At 45.9% G+C, this 19,502-nt stretch overlaps 1 protein-coding gene across 1 annotated transcript in view; it reads right to left on the bottom strand.

Annotated features, from left to right (window-relative positions):
* The window catches only part of Fli1 (Fli-1 proto-oncogene, ETS transcription factor), a 122,063-nt gene that overhangs the window by 39,087 nt on the left and 63,474 nt on the right, over window positions 1-19,502 (bottom strand). The window contains exons 2-4 of the mRNA XM_090319703.1: window positions 16,278-16,489; window positions 6,956-7,110; window positions 1,973-2,176 (exon numbers count right to left, since the gene is read on the bottom strand). Coding sequence (XP_090175829.1) covers window positions 1,973-2,176; window positions 6,956-7,110; window positions 16,278-16,489 — 571 coding nt within the window. The remainder of the gene's footprint in view (window positions 1-1,972; window positions 2,177-6,955; window positions 7,111-16,277; window positions 16,490-19,502) is intronic.

Here is a 19,502-nt window from a genome sequence, read left to right as displayed (position 1 = left end):
CAACATCAGCTGGATGGAAAATGGCCCCTTTTCTGAAATTGTTGTTTCTGGGGCTGACTTCATATTGCAGCAAGACTCAGACATGAGGTCATTCTTCGGTGCTCACATATACTCTCCCACCGGTCACCAGACGCCTCGAAAGTGGCCAGATAGCCCAGAGGCACGAGTGGAAACTTCTGAAGGCATTTTTCTTACTTTTCCATTTTCCCAGCAAGTATGCTATGTGTTGCCCCTGCCCCATGCAGAGCACAGTTGCAGAATCAAAAACCTCACTGAGCAATGGCTAGGGAAAGAACAAAACCACCCAGAGCCCACAGGACCAGGAAAAGTAGTCCCATGCTGTGTGTAAGATGGCAGCTTTAGGAAAGGGGCTTACAAATCATTTGACAGCTCAGCCAGGCTCACACCTGTAATTCTAACTACTCTGGAGACTTCAGATCTGAGGAATACAGTTCAAAGCTAGTCTGGACCAAAAAAAAAGTGTATGAGACTCTTATCTCTAATTAACCACCAGAAAACCAGAAGTTGGGCTGTGGCTCACAGTGGCAGAGCACTAGTCTTGAGCAACAAAAAGCTCAGGGACCAGTCCCTGAGTTCAAGCTCCATGACCAAGAAAAAACAACAAAACAAAACAAAAATGCAAAACCATCTTTCCTAAGCTTAATTCTCTAATAATCTTATCCTGAGTCTATTGGGTTTGGATTTGATCATCTGTAAAGGAATATAGACTCGTGTCCATATTCTTGTGGCTTTCATCATCTTTGGGGGGCTTTTTAAGACTTGTAGGTAGCTCTGCTACCTGGCCTGAATTTCTGGTAAAAAGAAAAGGCCGAGGTTAACAATAATTCCATTCCTCTCCTCAGTGACCACTACATATCACATGTGATGCATATCAAACTAAGAAGCACAGTAGGTGCCTGTGACTGCTGCCTTGGCTACTTGAGAGGCTGAGATATGGAAGATCATGGTTTGAAGCTAGTATGGACAAAGAAGTCCAAGTGACTCCACATTGAATAAGGCAGCAAAATGCTAGACTGGAGGCATAGTTTAAATGGTAAAGCATCAGCTGTGGGCAAAAAAATAGTGGAACAAGAGTATAGGTATTGGAAAAACAAAAAGAAAACAGCCCTGAGGGGCCTTTTGTGCTAGCTGGCCTCAGAATACATAAACCTTTTCTTTCTTAAGCTCTCCTTTCTAATACCTACTTTTGTTTTCCAGAGAGCACTGGTATTCTTCCTTGAACCTCTGCTTCATGAATTTCTTTCCCTGGTGAGTAAGTGTGCAAGAGGTAAACCTATTGGGTTAGATGTGGGGCTCCAGAATAACACTAGCATAAGAAAACGTTAATGCATTGACTTGCAGAACTTTTTTTTTTTCATTCCAGTCCTGGGGTTTGAACTCTGAGCTTGAGCACTGTCCCTGAGCTTCTCAAGGATAGCATGCTACCACTTGAACCACAGCTCCATTTCCAGTTTTCTGGTGGTTAATTGGAGGTAAGAGTCTCAAGGATTTTCCTGCCCAGGCTGGCTTTGAACCAGGACCCTCAGATCCCAGCCTCCTTAGTAGCTAGGATTACAGTTGTGAGCCACCCGTGTCCAGCTATGGCTTGCAGAACTTTTCATCCTAAACATATGAACCTAAAGTTTCCTGTAGGAACTTGAAATCATATCTCCAGGAAAACTCCAGCCACAATAATAACCATCTTACAAAATCCCAGGCAGAAGTGGCTTGTAGAAAGGGGACAGCACAACTAGCTTTTGAGTACCTTAAAAATAGAGATCCTAGTTTCCTTCTTCCTTTTCTAGTTTGCTTCCTTGACCTTGGGTCGGCCCCTGTGCAGTCTGTAGAAGCCCTGTTGACCTTGACAAGGAAGCAGCTCCAGGATGTGTCTCCTCATCCCCTGCCCCATGGGCTGACCCAAGGGCGCCCCCTTCCTTCCTTGGGTAGAAGGACAAGCTGGAGCCACACTTACTTTCCCTGAGGTAACTGAGGTGTGATAACAGCACTTCGGTGTTGTAGAGGGAGGTGACTCGGAGGAAGTCCTCTTTGTTCATTTTGCATAGTTCCTTGCCATCCATGTTCTGGAAGAAGGACGTATCGATCTCCATCAAGCCGTATTCCTTTATGGCCCATTCCAGCCACTGGCGCACATGCTCCTGTGTCCACAGTGTGGGGTCTGCGGAGGGGAAGGGGGGTTGTCAGCAAGCACTCTGCCTCAGGAAGCTAGGCAGCTTTGGTTCCCTCCCATTCCCTTTGGCTCTTTCTCCCTCCCAACCTCCAACTCTGTCTTCCCTTCCCTTTCCCTCTCCCCCACTCCTCCCTCTCCTCTTCCCCTCTTCCTTCCCCCATTTTTCTTTCTCTTTGATTCTATCCCTCCAACTTTCTCTTTGTCTCTCCCCAGTCTCTCTGTCTCAGTCCCTCTGTCTCTTTCTCCCTCCCCCCTTTCCCTTCTCCCAGTCCCTTTTCCAGATGTCCCCCCTCCCCCGCAACACCCCATCTGGTTTCATTGCATCTGGTGCTGCCTGAACCACTTAGCACTCTGGAAGGTTCTGAGCTACCTCAACCGATTTCCCGACAGGACCCACTTTCAAGTTTTTGGAGGGCAATTGAAACCTTTGCCTGAGAAATGGTCACATCAGAATGAAAATAAACACTGGTGCTGAGGCCTGTGTCTCTGGGAAAGGGAGTGTGTGTGGGGGGTGGGTGGCATCTGTATTGAAGAACATTAATGATTTCAAGAAAGAATATCAGGGAGAAGGGAATGAGGGTGCAGCAATGATCAAAGTATAGTATATGGTATACACATTTATAAAAATGTCACAGCGAAGCCCATTATTTTATACAATTAGTGTATAGTTACCAAAAAAAAAAAAAGCCAACAAGTGGGAAAGGGAGAAAGAACACAGATCCCTCTATGGCTAGAGAGAAGGCAATGCATATAATATATGAATGCATACTCGTTCTGCCATCCTTCCCATCTGTTCAATTCATGTTTGCCATAAATCCAATCTAGGTTCTCTTCTTTTGGGGACAGCTGTGCTGAAATTTTTACCACATCATCCCCCAAACATTATGAGGCTATTTAAATACTCAAAGATGAGAAAAGGTGTCAGGGACAGTTGTGAAGGAGCACGAATCTTTAAGGTGTAGGGTGACCTCTATCTGTCTCCCTTGCTCTCTTCTTCCTTCTTTCCTCTCACATTCTCACAAGTTCTGGCCCATCCTTCTCACCCTGGGGCAGGGCGGGGGAGGTAGCTGGTAGGAAGGAGTGAAAAGTTCCTTCCGATTCCACAGCCTGGGACCCACATCTTCCCTTGGTGACAATAGTTATTGGGACTCATAAGCACCTTAAATATACACATCATAAAAGATAGCCACATGAATTTTGCCTTCATGAAATTCCTACCATTGGCAGGAAAATGGAAGCTACAAGGCAGTTAGTAAGCAATAGCTTTTATGGTAAAAGGTCATCCTCAAACAATGCATTGTCCCACTGAGAGTCTGTGAAGACTCTTGGCACAATGGGAGCCAGTTCTGAATGATCCAGAGCATGAAGACATGCTGTGGTCAGATCCAGGCCTTGAACTGGGACAGCCACAGGCATGTATTTTCCTAGAAACTTCACTCTGATCCTTGTCCAACAACCTTGTCGTGTGTTTATATGTGTCAGGGGAATTTCTTACCACACATGGCTGTATTTGTGCTGGTGTTGAGGCAGGTGGCAGGGAAACAAAAAAGGAATTCTATGAGGGACCTTGAGTGGTTGAGAGGGAGCTGGGGGTCATAGGTCATAGCTGCTGTAGTCTTCTTCATAGGAAGGATCTAGAACCCTGGAATGGATGATGACCTAGACTGTGTTTTCCTACCATGTGTCAGATCCTCCTTAAATCCCCTTCTTCTTTTCGTGTGTGTGTGTGTGTGTGTGTGTGTGTGTGTGTGTGTGTGTGTGTGTGCGCGTGTGCGCGCGCTCGCTCACACACCCGTTCTCGTAAGCACATGTGCCATTACTGGGGCTTGAATTCAAGGCCTTGTGCTCTCCCCCCACCCCTTGCCCCCTCAAAGCAGGCACTCTTACCACTGGAGCCATACCTTCCCTTCTGATTTTTTGGTAGTTAAATAGAGATAAAAGACCCACAGACTTCTTGCCTGAGATGGCTTTTAGCAGTGATTCTTAGATTTCAGCTTCCTGAGGAGCTAGGGTTACAGGCTTGAGCGGTGCTTGGCCTCTCTCTCCCGAAAAATGGATGTCACTATCTCCATTTTACAGGTGGACTGAGGTGCCTTGGAAATGTAATTCTCTTGCCTGGAGCCTCACTGCTCCTATCATCTGGAGCCATGGGGTCCTATGCAAATCTTGTGGGACTTCGCTGAAAAGCAGACCCTGACTTCTCATTCTGTCCTCTAACACATCCTGCCTTAACTCAGCTGTAAACTAAGAACCCTTGTGTCAGAATGCTGAGCTCCTTTAAAGCTCCTTGTGTAAGTGTGCATTTGTCTCCTTTGCATACATTTCTTGCTTTGTGTTATCCCTTCCATTTGCCCTAAGCAATTAAGTAATTTCCACTGGTAAGTGGAAATACATTTCTACTCTTTTAGCTTTGAAAGAAAAATGTCGAGGAGGGAATTGGATGATATAGCATATTTGTGCATCCTCCACGTCTCCAAATACGTCACTTTTTGGTATTCTAAGCCTCAGATTCCATTTTAGACCTTGTATTTTATTTATTTTATTATATCCTCCCTTACTTTTGGGCTCTATCACAATATTATTTCTCTCCCTCTACAGCACAATGAATTATAAATCTTCCACTCCGGACCACGCTAAGCTCTTCCAAATGTATTTCCTGGATGATTTAGCCTTAGTTTCTTCCCATCTGAACGTGAAGCTGGTGATTAAGTAGGAACCTCGTTTATACTTGTCTTAAAAGCCCATCATAAATTCAATCGCTTGTTCCCCTAATGTTTTATTGCCTTGATTTGTGGACTTGCCCCAAAGAGACTTTCCCTCATGTCCAGAGGCTGCCCTGGAGGAAGCCAAATGTCTGAGTAGAGTGCTTCAAGATCCAGCCCCTGGTGGAAACATGGAACAAATCACGGCTCATGCATTCACTCCACAAAGCACGTTGAAAACCACTTGATAGGAATTAACGCTGCTTGCATGATTACTGCTATGGTTAACGGGGCGGGCACCTGAAGCTGACATTGTATGGTTTCCTTTAAAGGTATTTTAATATATGTTTCGGAGTCAGAGGGGCAATCAAGCAGTGTGGCCCCTGTTGCCTACTTTTCACAAGCCATTCCCAAGCGACCAACAAAATGAAACGGGGCCAGCAACCTGGTTCAGGGACAATCTCTGATCCTTTAGTTGCTTCAGTCTCTCAGGAGATCTTCCTTGGGCTAATAGCTCTGTTAGAGTTTGGGAGCAAATGAAGAAAAGCCTGGCTTAGCCTTGGGCCAATATAGAGAATTTCCCAGCATGCTCTAGTATTACCTATGAGGAGAGGGAGGATTCTCTCTCAAAAATTCACACATGGCATAGAGAGAGACTCACCAAACTAAGTTGTGTGTGTGTGTGTGTGTGTGTGTGTGTGTGTGTGTGTGTGTGTGTGTGTGTGTGTGTGTACTGGTACTGGGGCTTGAGCTGATGGCCTTGACTCTGTCCCTTAACTTTTTTCATTCAAGGCTAACATTCTACTAGTTGAATTATAGCTCCACTTCCAACTTCTGGGGGTTTAATTGGAGAGTGTTACAGATTTGTTTTCTGCCTGAACTGGCTTCAAACATTAGATCTTAGCCTCCTGGATGGCTGGGACTTACAGACATGAGCCATTGGCACCCATGAAACAAAACTCTTCTTCCTTGTAGAAGGAGCATGAACATTTTTATATCATAAAGGGTGCCAGACAATTCCTGTGAACCCTTGGTCCTGCCCCTGTCTGGACATAAACATACACACACACACACACACACACACACACACACACACACACACACACACCAAGGTTTACAAAGGAGATGCCCATCACTAAAGCAAGCATTTAGTATTAGACCAACAAATTCCTTCTGACTCCCTCAAAGAAATGCCTAATCCTCTGTCTTCAGACACAACTGCATTTCTACTCCTACGAATGGAAGGCGTTAGCCTCTTTGGTCAAGTTATTTTAGTAAGCAGGGTTAGTTCCTGCCTTGTAATTCACTTGGTGTAAGATTTGGACATGCGTGTTCCTTCTCTCTGGCGACTATTCTACATGTAGCCATTGTCAAACTCCTTTTGTAGCCAGGCAGCTGAGTGAGTCCATACTGGACACAGTGTCCAGCCTGTGGACAGAAGGATTGAATAATGGTTTTATTTTCTGTAACAAACAGTTCTAATACCTGGGGGGGGTGAGGCTATTTTTACATAATGACATAACTTGTGGCACATACGTAGAGGCGTTCCATTTGTTAAATATAGTTATTTCTATTTTCAAACTGAAGCTCCTGGCTATAATTTTGGAAAGGTAAAAGCGAACCGACGCCAGTTACCCTCCTCCTTCAAAGTCAGGAAAGGCCAGACCTCAGCCCATAGAACTCCTTGTGAGTTGAGGAGACTTGGCCCTGCCCCCAGAACAGTTTTGTTTCATTGTTCTTGATGATTAGGTTGGAACTAAGGACTGGGGCACTGTACTTGAAGGTTTTGGGTTGTTTTTTGCTCAGGGCTAGTGCTGTCACTTTGAGTCACAGCTCCACTTCCAGGTTTCTAGTGGTTAATTGGAGTCTCACAGACTTTGATGGCCAGGCTGGTTTTGAACCTCAATCCTCAGACCTCAGCCTCCTGAGTAGCTGAGAATTACAGGTGTGAGCCACCAGCATCTAGCTTCCAGTAGATACTGCCCCAGCGAGGCCTGATCTTCCATTACAACCCCCAAAGAATGAAGACATGAATGGCAGCAAGGCAGCCTGGATTCTCAGGTACCTGCGGGCACAATGACTCGCCGTTCATTGGTGGTCATGTTGGGAGGAGGGGGACCGTTCTTCTCGTCCATGTAGCTGTTGTAGTTCATGGGATTGGACTCGCCTCCACCCACGAGCTTGTTGCATTTGCTAATACTGCAGTCCACCGGAGATTCCCTAGAGTGTGAGGAGACAAAACCCAAAGGCAGACATTACTAAGAGGGACAGCTCACCCCCCGCCTCAGAGGCCCAGGCTGGGCCTACGAGACACAAGTGGAGCCATCACTGACTCCACTTGGTATCCCGAGGACAAGGATGAGGATCATGATGAAGGTCTGAGGCCCTGTGACCAATCCTCTATGCTGTCACCATAGTTTGCTTCAAATCCCAGCCCAATCCTATAATTACAGGACTTCAAAGGATATGGTGGCTGCTTAGTGAGCTTTGTTCGGGTGGTGTCACAGCCCTCTGCCTGACTGCGGCTTTACAGTGTTAGCCTGAGCGCCAGGCCATCTGAATTCCCCACCCTGATGAGTCCCTGCTCCTGGACATGACTTCTCCATCGTCCTAAAGCACATTGTCTCTGCCTGGGTTTGAGCATTTGTTACATTGGGAGATCCTTAGCTTGTCATGGGTAATGCCCCCCTGTCATGCTATTTCTTGAGATGGTACTGTTACCACCTAGGGTCTGGGTTTTCCCTTCTCTACCCATCCCAGAATAAAAAGGCATGGAGAGTGGATGTAACATGTATTTGAATGTAAGAGTGAGATGGCAGGGGAAACTGAGGAAAAGTCTTTTAGCTGTTGGTAGATTGGTATAAACGTTCAACCTGGATCCCCAGCTGGGAGGGTTGCCTCAGGTCATATGGAATCTTATTTATCTGCTTGCCAGGCAAGGGAAAGGAGGCAATGGAAGAAGGGTATGGGCTTTCCTTCATAAGAAAGCTAGAAGTGGGGCCTAGAAAACAGTAGTTCCCCATGAGCCTTTTGGGGTCTCTCCTTTATAGTCCTTTATAGTCTTGTCTTCTCTGGCATCTGGTGGGGTCATAGCTGCCATCTCACTCCAAGGGAATGGTTGCCTGTTTCTGTGTGGATCCATTCTGAGTCCTCAAAATCTTTGCTATAAACTCAACTTTCCCAAAGGAGGGCACACAGGCTCTACTAGGCACTCTCTAGGGTCCCTAGAAACTAGGGGGTAGCCCCTTCACTGAGTCTCTGTCTCCCCGTGTGCTGCCTGCACAGTTTGAAATTCCCTCCACATCAATAATGTGCCCTGCAAATTGGCATAGAGAGGACACGACTGGCAACAGTTCTCTCCCTGAGCTATTTCTATTGCAGTGTTTCATTGTCACGCATTTGTCACACACTCTTCGTTATATTGAATTTTCTCCATAACCTGCCCACTAGACCCCACCAAGGACTACAATCTGTGGTTTATGGTGAAGGAAAGTGAATGGTAAGGAAACTGTCCCAGTGTCACACAGTCTAGTGAAGGTGGAGGCAGGATTTATCCAAAGCCCACATGCAAAAGGCTGAGGTCCTGCATGGAGGACCAGAGTGCAAGAATTTCAACCTGCTACAGAGGCTGTGGCTGCTGTAGCTTCACAGAGGAAGCGATACAGAGATGCACAAAGGAAAGAGGCAGTCACCTAGCTCGCTTTCAAACATCAACCCAATAAACACCTAGGATTTTTCATGTTTGCTGGTTCTGAGGCTTGAACTCTGAGCCTGAGCATTTTTTCCTGAGTTTTTGCTAGTGTACTCTACCACTTGAAGTGGTACCACAGTACTACTTCTGGCCTTTTCTGAGTAGTTAAAGATAAGCGTCTCATGGACTTTCCTGCCTAGGCTGGCTGCGAACTGTGATCTTCAGATCTTACTTTCCTGTGTAGGTAGGATCACAGGTGGGAGCCATAGCCACTGGGATGTTGTAGGGATGGTTGCTAAGCAACTAGCTGGACAGCAGGCCTGACACTCCCTCCGCTGGCCACCTGGTACCCTGGCTCCATATCTTCCCTGCCCAGTGTAGCCATAGACCTCCCGTAGGCTCAAGGGAGGTATCATCCTGGCCTGTCCAGCTCCCACTCAGACCTTCCAACAGCAGGAGAGAATGAGACCCCAGAAGGCCAAACAGGATTACAGCTGCCATTACTCCAAGCAGGAAACATCCGTTTCTGCAGCCTGGGAGTGGGCCAGTTCTTTCAAGAACTCCAACCCAGAGCTTCTACAGACCAGGGAGTTCAGATAAGGTTCAGAGCACAGTCTTCTAGCTCTGCATTCATCTCTTAAGACCTTCCAGAGCCTGGCCACTCACTGCCCTCTGCCACTCTGCAGTGGGCAGGACTGGGCCAATGAGAGATGCAAGAAACCAACCAAGCCAGATAAGGGACCCACCCATCCCCATAGCTAGGAGAACAGTCAGCAACCCAGAGCTGCAGGCACTCAGCCCAGGGCTCTACCAGACTCAGGCGAGATGGGAGTGGGGGTGGCTGGGGGTGGGGGGAGGCGGCCTGAGCACATTCAATAGAGAAAATTAAATGAATTTGTTTCTTAATCTGAAAGGAAAAAAGTACTGAAGATCACTTATCATAGCTGGGAGATAAATGCTCCACTGAGATATTAGAAGTCAGACGGTAATTTTTTCCTGATGTCTTACAGAGGGGAACATGGGCTGAAAATGAAAATAAGATGTATAACTTACACATGTTAGAATTTAAGGTTTTACTATTCGCCTACTGTTTTTCCAGGCAAAGAACCAAGAACCAGCCGTCAGAGTCCCAGATTGTTGAAGGTTTAATGTCCCTGTGGCAGTCGGAGGCAAGGCAGTAGCACATCAGGGCTTTTCACCAGTACTCGGCCCTTTGGCTTCTGCTGTTCAAGGACTTGGCTAGAGATGAAGCAGCGCCAGTCAGACCCTGGTGCAGGCATCTGGGCTGAGCTGGCCTGAGCATGCTGGGTCCTGTGCATGTGCATGTGCGTGCGCATGTGCGCGCGCGCGCACGCGCACACACACACACACACACACACACACACACACCACTCATACACACCCCCATGATAAAAACACAATGCAAATATTCATGAGTACTATGACATGTGTACACATCCCATCACACATGCACAACACCCCCACTGTACATGACACACACACCAGGAAAATATGCATGCATCTTACCACATACGCACACACATCCCATGACGTGTGCACAGACACACAAGGACACAGAATGTAAGCATGTCACATTCCACTGTATATGCACACATATAAATATCAGGACAGCACTCGTACTTAATGCAAACCTACACACCCCCACTTATGCACAACTCCTCCATCGTAAATGTCATCATGCAAATGTGTATATACCCCATCTCCCATGCACAACAACCCCCCCACACATGACACCCACCAAGAAAATGTGCACACACCCGACCCTAGATGCACAACACACCCCACCATGCAAGCGTGCATATACCCCCACCACACGTGCACACATGTTCTATGACATATGCACAGACATGCACTCTACCATACCTGATTGACAGTGCACACATGCACACGTTCCCCTGCATACACACACAAACACCACACACAATACTCCTACTTAATACAAACAAACTCACATGCCACACTCTTACACAATCCTCCACTCTACATGCTGTCCACAAAGCAAATGCACACACACACTTCACCACATATGTGCATGCACCCATTCCATGACACATGCAACCACACACACCCTTCACATATACACAAATGTACACACTCCACCACACAAGACACACATACAAGGCAAACACGAACACACTCCACCACACACAACACTCACACACAAGGCAAACATGCCTATACACTCCACCATATATGCAAACATGTGCCACATATACTTCACCACCTAGTACATACATGTACAGATGCTTGTACAGATACACCTACATATGTAGTCCACACTCACACACATGCATAAGGCAAATATGTCTTTTCATGTGCACCCAAGTTGCACACACATTGATACACATATCTTCCATCACTCAACTATACTTCTGCATGTATACAATACACACAGACATTTGTGCACACCTGTAAACAAAGATATACTTACCTATGTGTCTACCCTCTGCCATACATGTGCATGGAGATACACACACACACACACACACACACACACACACGCACATACTCACAACAGTCTGAAAACCTCTCTTCATCAGTCATAAAACCATTCAAGTGCCAGAGAAGCTGGAAGGATTAAATTGGCATCCAAGAAAGCAAAGTTTTCATTATGTGGGGGAGGGGGCAGGAGGGCAAGGACTCTCTCTGGAAAAGAGGGAGGAGCTGACACACATTTCACCTGCGGAGCCAGAGGCCCTCTACAGGGGACAGAGGAAGAGGAGGTACTCCCCTATATGAATTCTGGGACTTTTGAAGAATCCCTTTTCATATCAGCTGGGTCTCAGGGAATTTCTGAGTTAAGCACTGACCTCCTGCTATGCTGAGCATTTTAAACTTCAGGAACTGCCCGAACTAGAGACCCTTTCTGGTTTATGACCATGGACATTGGGCACAGGTCACGGGGCCTGCCTGTCTCTTACGGCAGGAGGTAGAGGAGAATAAATTTGATACAGCCTTCCTGGCTATGACCTCAAAACATGTAGATTCTGAAGACTGAAGAGGAAGGAAGTAGGATTTGGGGTCAGAGAAGAAAGGTGTGGAGGAGGGGGAGAGTGTAAAGCAGAGTTCTGGTCCACCTAGCTGTCTTGCTAGCTAGCAGCCACTGTGCAGAACTGCACTCAGTAGTACATGGAAGTTCTGTTTCCCTCCCCCAGTTCTACCTCCATCTGCTCCACAGCGGGCAGGCGATCTATCTGCCCATGTCCTTGGCCTCAGATCTCTGTGTTAAGACCTCAAAGGGGCATCCTTAGGGACAAACCACCCGTACACCCATCCTAGAGCACTGCCTTTGCCCAGCTGGCCCTCCTCTGACCATGGAGGGGGAAGGGGAGCTGCATCTCTCTTGATCACCTGCCAGACTGCTTTCTATTCTCTGTGTCTCCTCCAGAGAGCCTAGCCATGAGCTGGTTGGCTATGGCTAAGGGTGGGTCCAGGTGAACCCTGCATAAAAGCAGCTCTTCAATGAAGCAGCTGGTGCCTGTGAAGAGAGCATGATGCAAACAAGATGTGTGTATGGGAGCACACAGGGAAGGGGGGAATCTTGCTATTCAGCTCCTCTCAGCCATTGGTGGGGTAGCTGCTTATTTGCATTTGAGGGATAGGGGCCCACAAGCAGCTGACTGCACTAGGACAGGTGACAAAAGGACCTGGGGCTGTCACAATAGAGCAGGGAGAGGGTGGATGGGAGCATCTCCTTAGCAGGCTATCATGGTTTCTTTACTCTTGTTTTTATGTGTCTGTGTTTAGTGAACATTGCTTTTCAAGGCTGTGAACAACCTCAAATGCACCCTGCAAAGCTTTCAGCAACTTAAATAAGGTGTAAAGTCTTAGAAGGTTTCCACAATTTCAAAGATTCCAATTTCCTTCCCATCTACCTCAGCGTGGCTGAAAATAAGCCATATTGTCAGGTCTACACATTTGCAGCTCAAGCCAGTTGTCAAGCGTTTACTCAACGTTCATTCGGCTACCAGGATCACATAGGTGGGTTCAGATTCACATTGTGTGATTCAGCAATCCTGTAGCACTTAAAATTCCTCTAAGATCTCTGCATAGATGTGACTTCACAAAGAAAAAGCAACTTTCAAGGAAAGGAAAATTATAATAAAGCCATCATCCAAAATCCACTCACTACTTCCTTGTCTACCGTTACCCTTAACCCCGGTGACACATGTCATGTCTGCTTCCTATAAATTTCAGAACATAAGAATGTAGGAAGGTGCAGAATAAAGAGAGGCTCATTTACAGGATGCATAAGGCTAACCGGATGCACAAGGCTAACCTTTCTGAGTACGGTGTGTGTGTCTGTGTGTGTCTGATTTTTCCTGAGGTTATTGGCCCATCCAGGAAGTCTAACCCTGAGCTTAAAGTCCTGAAGGCTGGGTACCAAAGGCAAATCCTGGGTTTCTTCTCCATAAATTGACACTGGGCTATTTTCCTCCAATCCCTGTGGTTGAGACAGGATGCAGCTGAAAGTTATTTGCAGACCACAGCTTGGATCAAGTTGCCTGAAGTCTATATCTAATACAGAAAGTTATGGGTCAGGCTATTCCAAGGGCAACTCAGAGGACCAGATTCAACTGCAACAGGAAGATGAGCAAAGAGACGTGGTGAACTGCTTACAACCTGGGTGGCCCAGACCAACTCTCAGCAAGTCAGAGCTCATGCTCTTTCTTCATTTGACCCTGGTTCAGATGGCTCATTGCTAGGATATAAAGCTCTGCAGCATCATACACATGAGATGCCTCCTTCCTGCCAGAGGCACGAATACCCCTGGGGCCTCCAATAAGCCTGAAGAAGTAATTCAGAAAGCCATGCTTATCAAGGAACATGGAGGGAATGCATGGTGAACCACAAGACGGTGCAAGACATTCTGACCCAGCGCTGTCCAGTCAAATGTGAGTCACACATTTGAACCACACAGATCATTTAAAAACATCCAGAATGTTTTTGTTGTGTATTTGTTGTTGGTAGTGATAGTGATGCCCGTAATGGGGTTTGAACGCAGGGCCTTGTGCTCTTGCTTGTTTTATCAGTCTGTAAGCACACACAAAAGATGATCATTCTGACTTATGCCTTACACGTTCCTCCTACTAAACGTTGTAAGTCCAGTGTGTATTTTCCATGGGAGATGATGCACACTTTTGGTCTAGCTCCATCCCCAAAGCTTAAGAACAACACAGACACCAGTGGCTTCTCTGTATTGAATGGCACAAAACAAGCTATGCAATTTCAAGGAAAACCTCTGGGTTTCTCATGTAAAGTTAGGAATCATATAAACAATAACTCCTATCTTTTAGGTTATGGTAAAAAAAAGACATAAATATAAATGACAAAGTGCTGCTAGCAGTCAGGATGAGAGAACAGAAGCATGGCACTTAGGATGAGATATCTAAATGGATTGGCAGCAATTTCCTGTGTGCATGCATCGTGTGTGTGTGTGTGTGTGTTTCCAGTATTGGGTCTTTAATTTCAAGCCTGAGGTGGTGCCTTAGCTTTTTTACTCTGAGCTGGCACTCTACTGCTTCGATTAGAGCTCCACTAGTGGCTTTTTGCTGGTTAATTGGAGGTAAGAAGTCTCATGGACTTTCTTGCCTATGTTGGCTTTGAATCTCCATCTTCAGATCTCAGCTTTCTGAATAGTTATGATTACAGGTGTGAACCACTGACACTTGGCCCCCATTTGTTTCTTTCTATCCTTTATTTCAACACAATTTAGTAATAGGACCTGCCATGGTTCCACCTTAAGCAAAGGCATCTTTCTGAGAAAGATGTTCCTTACTTCTATTTACCTATGAGTCCTTAGAGAACATTTTTTAGGCACTGGCCACAGTTGTGCCCAACTTGCTTGGCTCTGAAGCCCCAGTAGCTCCTTTGTGTTTTCCTGGAGTATGTAAGAATATTTTAGCCTTATCTGGATCTGCTTTGTCACCTGCTGATGGTCTGGTCAAGATAGGTGAATTCAAATCACAAGCTGCTTTGTGCAAGCAAAGCCAGATAAATACTGAACTGTCACACAGCCTCCTCCAGCTGGCTTCCAGTGTGACTGAGCTGGAAAGGGAGTTTTTAATGTCAGTTCCTTGCAGATCTCTTTTAGGCCAGGATTAGTATCCTGGAGTGTTAGAGGTAGAGGCTCCCTCCTCTGGAGGTCAAGGAAGAAGCAGTGTACTCAGCAAAGCAGGCTTCCTGAGCAGCAACCCAGGTTCAGTCAACAGAGCTGGGGCTCTGAGGCCCAAATTGCAATATCTGAAACCTGAAAATAAAGAAATCTGCAATGCTCCAAACTCCAAAATATTCTGAGCATCCACGTGGAGTTTTCCATCATTCTAATCCACAAGTTTATTATTTCTTATCTGAGATATTCCAGTACCTGCTTCTCATTTCTTATTTTTTGGGGGAGGCTATACTAGGGTTTGAACTCAGGGCTTCACATTTGCTAAGTAAGTGTTTCAGCTATATCCTGAGCCTTTATCCTTTGCTTGCTTTTCAAAGAAGATGTTTTTGTTTTCTTTTTTCTTTCTTTTCCTTTTTCGCTTCTTTCTTTCCTTCCTTCCTCCCCCTCCCCCCGCCCTTGCCTAATCTGGTCATATGCTTACTGCATAGTTGGAACTCTAGGTGTGAATCACCAATCTGGCTTGTTTGCCGGGATGGGGGGGTGTCTTGATCTTCCTACTCTATGCCTCCTGAAGAGCTGAGAGTATAGGTATAAACTGCCTCCTTTAGTCTTTCAGATTTCTGACTTTCTCAGAAAGCCCATCTTTGCTCCCCATGGGCTAGGACTATCACCTCATCAGTCTTGAATTATAGCTCTGATGATGTTCCATTTCAAGTCTGCTTAAAGTCAGTCTATACCTATACAAGAAATGACCTTGTTTTTCTTTGCCTGCCAGTCAAGGCCCTTTCGTGTGTCTCATTTTTTTCCTTTATCTCCCTGTCTTCAGATTCAGTGGAGGACCTGACAGTCCACCAAAAATGGCCAGGTCATGAATGAAATTAACGATCTCTCTCTTTCAAGGTTTTGCATATAATGATCACAAATTTCTACTGGACATTTTCTGAGTTGTGGTCTCCATTCTGGGTTGTTTCCCTGAGGTTTCTGAAGGCTCACAAGAAGCAAAGGTTTCTGTGCTATTCACACAAGAGGAAGCTGGTGCTTGGAGGCACCTAGACCATTTGCTCAAAATAGAGAGTCAGGTCCTGGAACCCAAGGCCTTAGTTTGTTTATGAGGAGATACTCCTTATCATTTCAGTGATATTTCTAAGATTCTTCTTTCTCCAATTTTATAAGCAAAAGCTTACCTCCCTTGCCCTTCCTCCATACTTTCCAAGTGGGGCATCTGCTGCCTGGCACAGCTCGTCTTTCCAAGTTGTCTACCTTCCTCACCACTTCACTTTTACTAGAACAATGACCTGCTCATCTTTACTCCAATGAGACCCACAGAAATAGGACAAATATCGTATTGCTAGGTTTTTTTTTTTAACCCAGAGAGAATGGAGTTGGCCTGGGCCGAACACAAGCAGGTGTTCTGCAAGTGTGTGTCTTGGGGGGAGGTGAGGGGGGTTGGGGACCTGGATTTAATCTGACTCCTAAAGATCCCATCAGAATTTCTGGGGCCTCAGAAACTTGGGGAGAGAACATGCTTGGGATTTTTCCATCCCCATATCGGGGAAGACTTACCTGGATCCATTCATGTGATCATATTCCCGCTTGACATTGACTCTCACTGGCTGATTGATCCATTCCTGCTGCGGTGGAAGGGGGTTGATTTTGTGAGGCTGCCCGTAGTCAGGACTCCCCGAAGCAGTCATGTCTGCCTTGGGGAGATGGGCTGCCGCTCCGTATGCTGAGTCAAAAAGGGACTGGTCGTCACTCACCACCGACAGAGCCTCCTGCAAGGTCAAAGAGACAAGAAGCTTGGGGTTTACAAGTGGCATTCTCATTCTGAGCTGGCTCAGTAGCCAAGGGCTGCAGGGGAAAATCTTGCCTGCAAGCTCTGACTGTGCCATGGCTGATGGAGCACAGAAGTGGGTACATTCATTGGGGCTCCGTAGGTTGGGACCTCAAAAAGGAGACTAGAGGAAAGGAGGCCAGAAACAATGGTTGAATGGCAAGCGATGAGGTGTTGGAGGCATGCAGCTGTTGTACTCTTTCAGACATAAATGGGAATGTCTCTTATTAGCTAAGTAGCACAGTCAAGCTACCAGAGTCGGGGAGAGAGTTCGATGAGAATGAGCATTTATATCATAGAGACTCACGAGAGAGATCATTTAGCTCAAGGTCATCTAAAGGAGTGGTGATATCCACGGCTGTGACTGGGTCAATTTTCACTCCGTTGCTAGGTGGATTAAATGAGCCCCTGTGGCAGAGGTGTGGCCTCTGCAGCATGGGCTGGTGTGTCTCCTAGAACTTCCTCTGGATGATTCAACCAAAGAAGGTGGAAGTCATGTGGATGCAATTTTTCAGTGGGCTGATTCTGAATCTCTCAGCAATGTATGTGAATACCTAGCACCCAGAAAGTGCTCTTCGGGTGAGCAAGATGAAGATCCATCTCCACAGTGCTGTTATTTAAAAGGAATCTGGTATTATCTTCTGCTGGGATGAGTGGACTACAAGCTTGGCTTGTCATAGGTGAATCATGGAGTTTCCAATAAAATGATTCCTTCCACACCAATTATGTAGTTGAGGGGAGGACAGAATGGGGAAGCAGAGGTGAAGGGGTCTTGGAGGCAGAGCAGAACCTACTAATAACCCTAGTGGTAGGGCATTTCTAGTATTCATTTTGTTAAACTATAAGTTAGTTACACCACTGGAAGCCTCTCTTGCATGTACCCTACTTGGCTGACATGTTTGTATATATCTGCATATGACCCTGTGTGTGTTAACATGTGTATAATTATATGTATACTTACAATCATAATCTAGGTATAACTTTTTCATATGCAAGAAAATATGGTGAGGGTAGTGCTTGCACATACACGTGCATGCACGTGCTCGCGCGCGCACGCGCGCGCACACACACACACATACAGAGTACTATCCTTGGAGCCAGAAAGATCTGAGTGCCTATGGAAGCTATGTCAATTGCTCCTTAGGTATTACTATCATTTATCTGCACTTATCTGTAGACTAGAGATTAATCTGGTGGATCTTGTATAAGGACACAATGATATGATCTATGCACAGTATCTAAAGTCAAGTACTTAATAACACAGTAAAAGAAAAACTAAAAGAGGGGCCAGGAGTTTGTCCTAGTAGTAGAGTGCTTGCCTAGCATGAATGAAGATCCGGGTTCGATTCCTTGGTCCCACATATACAGAAAAAAGCTGGAAGAGGTGCTGCAGCTCAAGTGGTAGAGCTCTAACCTTGAGAAAGTCCAAGGACAGTGCTCAGGCCCTGAGCTCAAGCCCAGGACTGGCAAAAAAAAAAACAAAAACAAAAACAAAAAACAAAAAAACCTAAAAGAGCCTGAGAACCAGGCTTTTGCATTAGTTACTCAAAACTCCCATTGCCCTATGAGAGGCAAGTTGTTTTCCCTCTTCTGAATCTAGGACACCTTTTTCTCTGCCCTTGGACACTAGAATCCAAGGTTCCCAGGACTTTTAGTTTGGATCAAGCCACCACTCTTGCTTCCCTCATTCCAATAGCTTACGTCAGAAAATCATGAAACTTCTCAGCCTCTAAAACTTCTTTTCTTCCTCCCTCCATCCCTCTTTTCCTCCTTCCCATCCTCCCTCCCTCCCTTCTCACTTCCTCCCTCTTTCCTTTCCTTTCTATCTGGCTATCTTCTATCTATCTCCCTCTTGCGGACCCATTGCACCGGACTAATTCTGAGGACCACCTAGAAAAACAAGACCAATTAGGATTTTCTCCCAAGTATCTGAAATTCATTCTAAAATAAATAGATCCCTTTCTGATGAGTGCTTGACTCAAAGATGGGCCAGCTCAGGAGAGGTGTGTAGGTTTTACTTCTCCAAAAGAATAAAGAAGTTAGTCTAAATAAAGAGGCTAATCTATAGAAAAAGGGAGTCAGAGAGCAGCATATAGAGAGAAAGAGACAGATGTCAAGAAATGTAGGGTAATAAGCTCTGCCTTCCTTCTCAGAGCTGTCCAGCTGCTGCCCCTAGGCCTTGGAAACTTGTTACCTGCTTCCAAGAAATCCTTTACCTGCCCTCAGGATCCACCCCTATTTTCCTATACTAGCTCCTGTTCAACTAAAAACCATGTTAACCTTTATGAATGCCAGAAGCATCCCTACAAGACTGACCATAAATGCCCCCTGCTTAAGGAAGCACCTCCAGACACTTGCAGGAAGAAAGAACCATTTCTGTCCAGAAATCCTGTATAATCACCCACGGCATGACAGTCACTCTGTACTACCCCATCCATTTCACACCACAATACCACAGGCAGACCCCATCACTGGCTTTAGACCCAAAGGCACTATTTACTTTCTGATTATTTCTCTTTTTTGGGGGGGGAGGCAGTCCTGGGCCTTAAACTCAGGGCCTGGGCACTATTCTTGGGCTTTCTCAAGGCTAGAGCTCTACCACTTGAGCCACAGCAACTTTCTAATTATTTCTCACAACCTTGATTAAAAAAAAAAATCATTGCCTTGGTTCTTCTTGAAGCAGGGAAACAAGAAAAGGTGATTCTATTCATCTCTGTAACTGATGTTTGCTGAGTACTCAACATTGGAAAAATATCACTTCAATTCCATGCTTACAGTGAAAACAAAGGTCAGTTGTCAGAGGTGAAGAAGTAGCAGATAGAGTGATGATAGTTAGATCCTGAAATGTGAACCCATTGGCCTTCTAATCAGACCCTGTTCCACTATTCTGTATTTCGAGTCTTCATTTTAAATCATGAATGAATGGTCAGGCTCTTCCCTGCATCTGTCTGGCT

This window comes from Megascapheus bottae, chromosome 27, assembly GCF_031878675.1.
Source record: "Megascapheus bottae isolate mThoBot1 chromosome 27, mThoBot2.hap1, whole genome shotgun sequence".
Taxonomy (NCBI): domain Eukaryota; kingdom Metazoa; phylum Chordata; class Mammalia; order Rodentia; family Geomyidae; genus Megascapheus; species Megascapheus bottae.
This window is presented reverse-complemented; position numbering and strand designations above follow the sequence as displayed.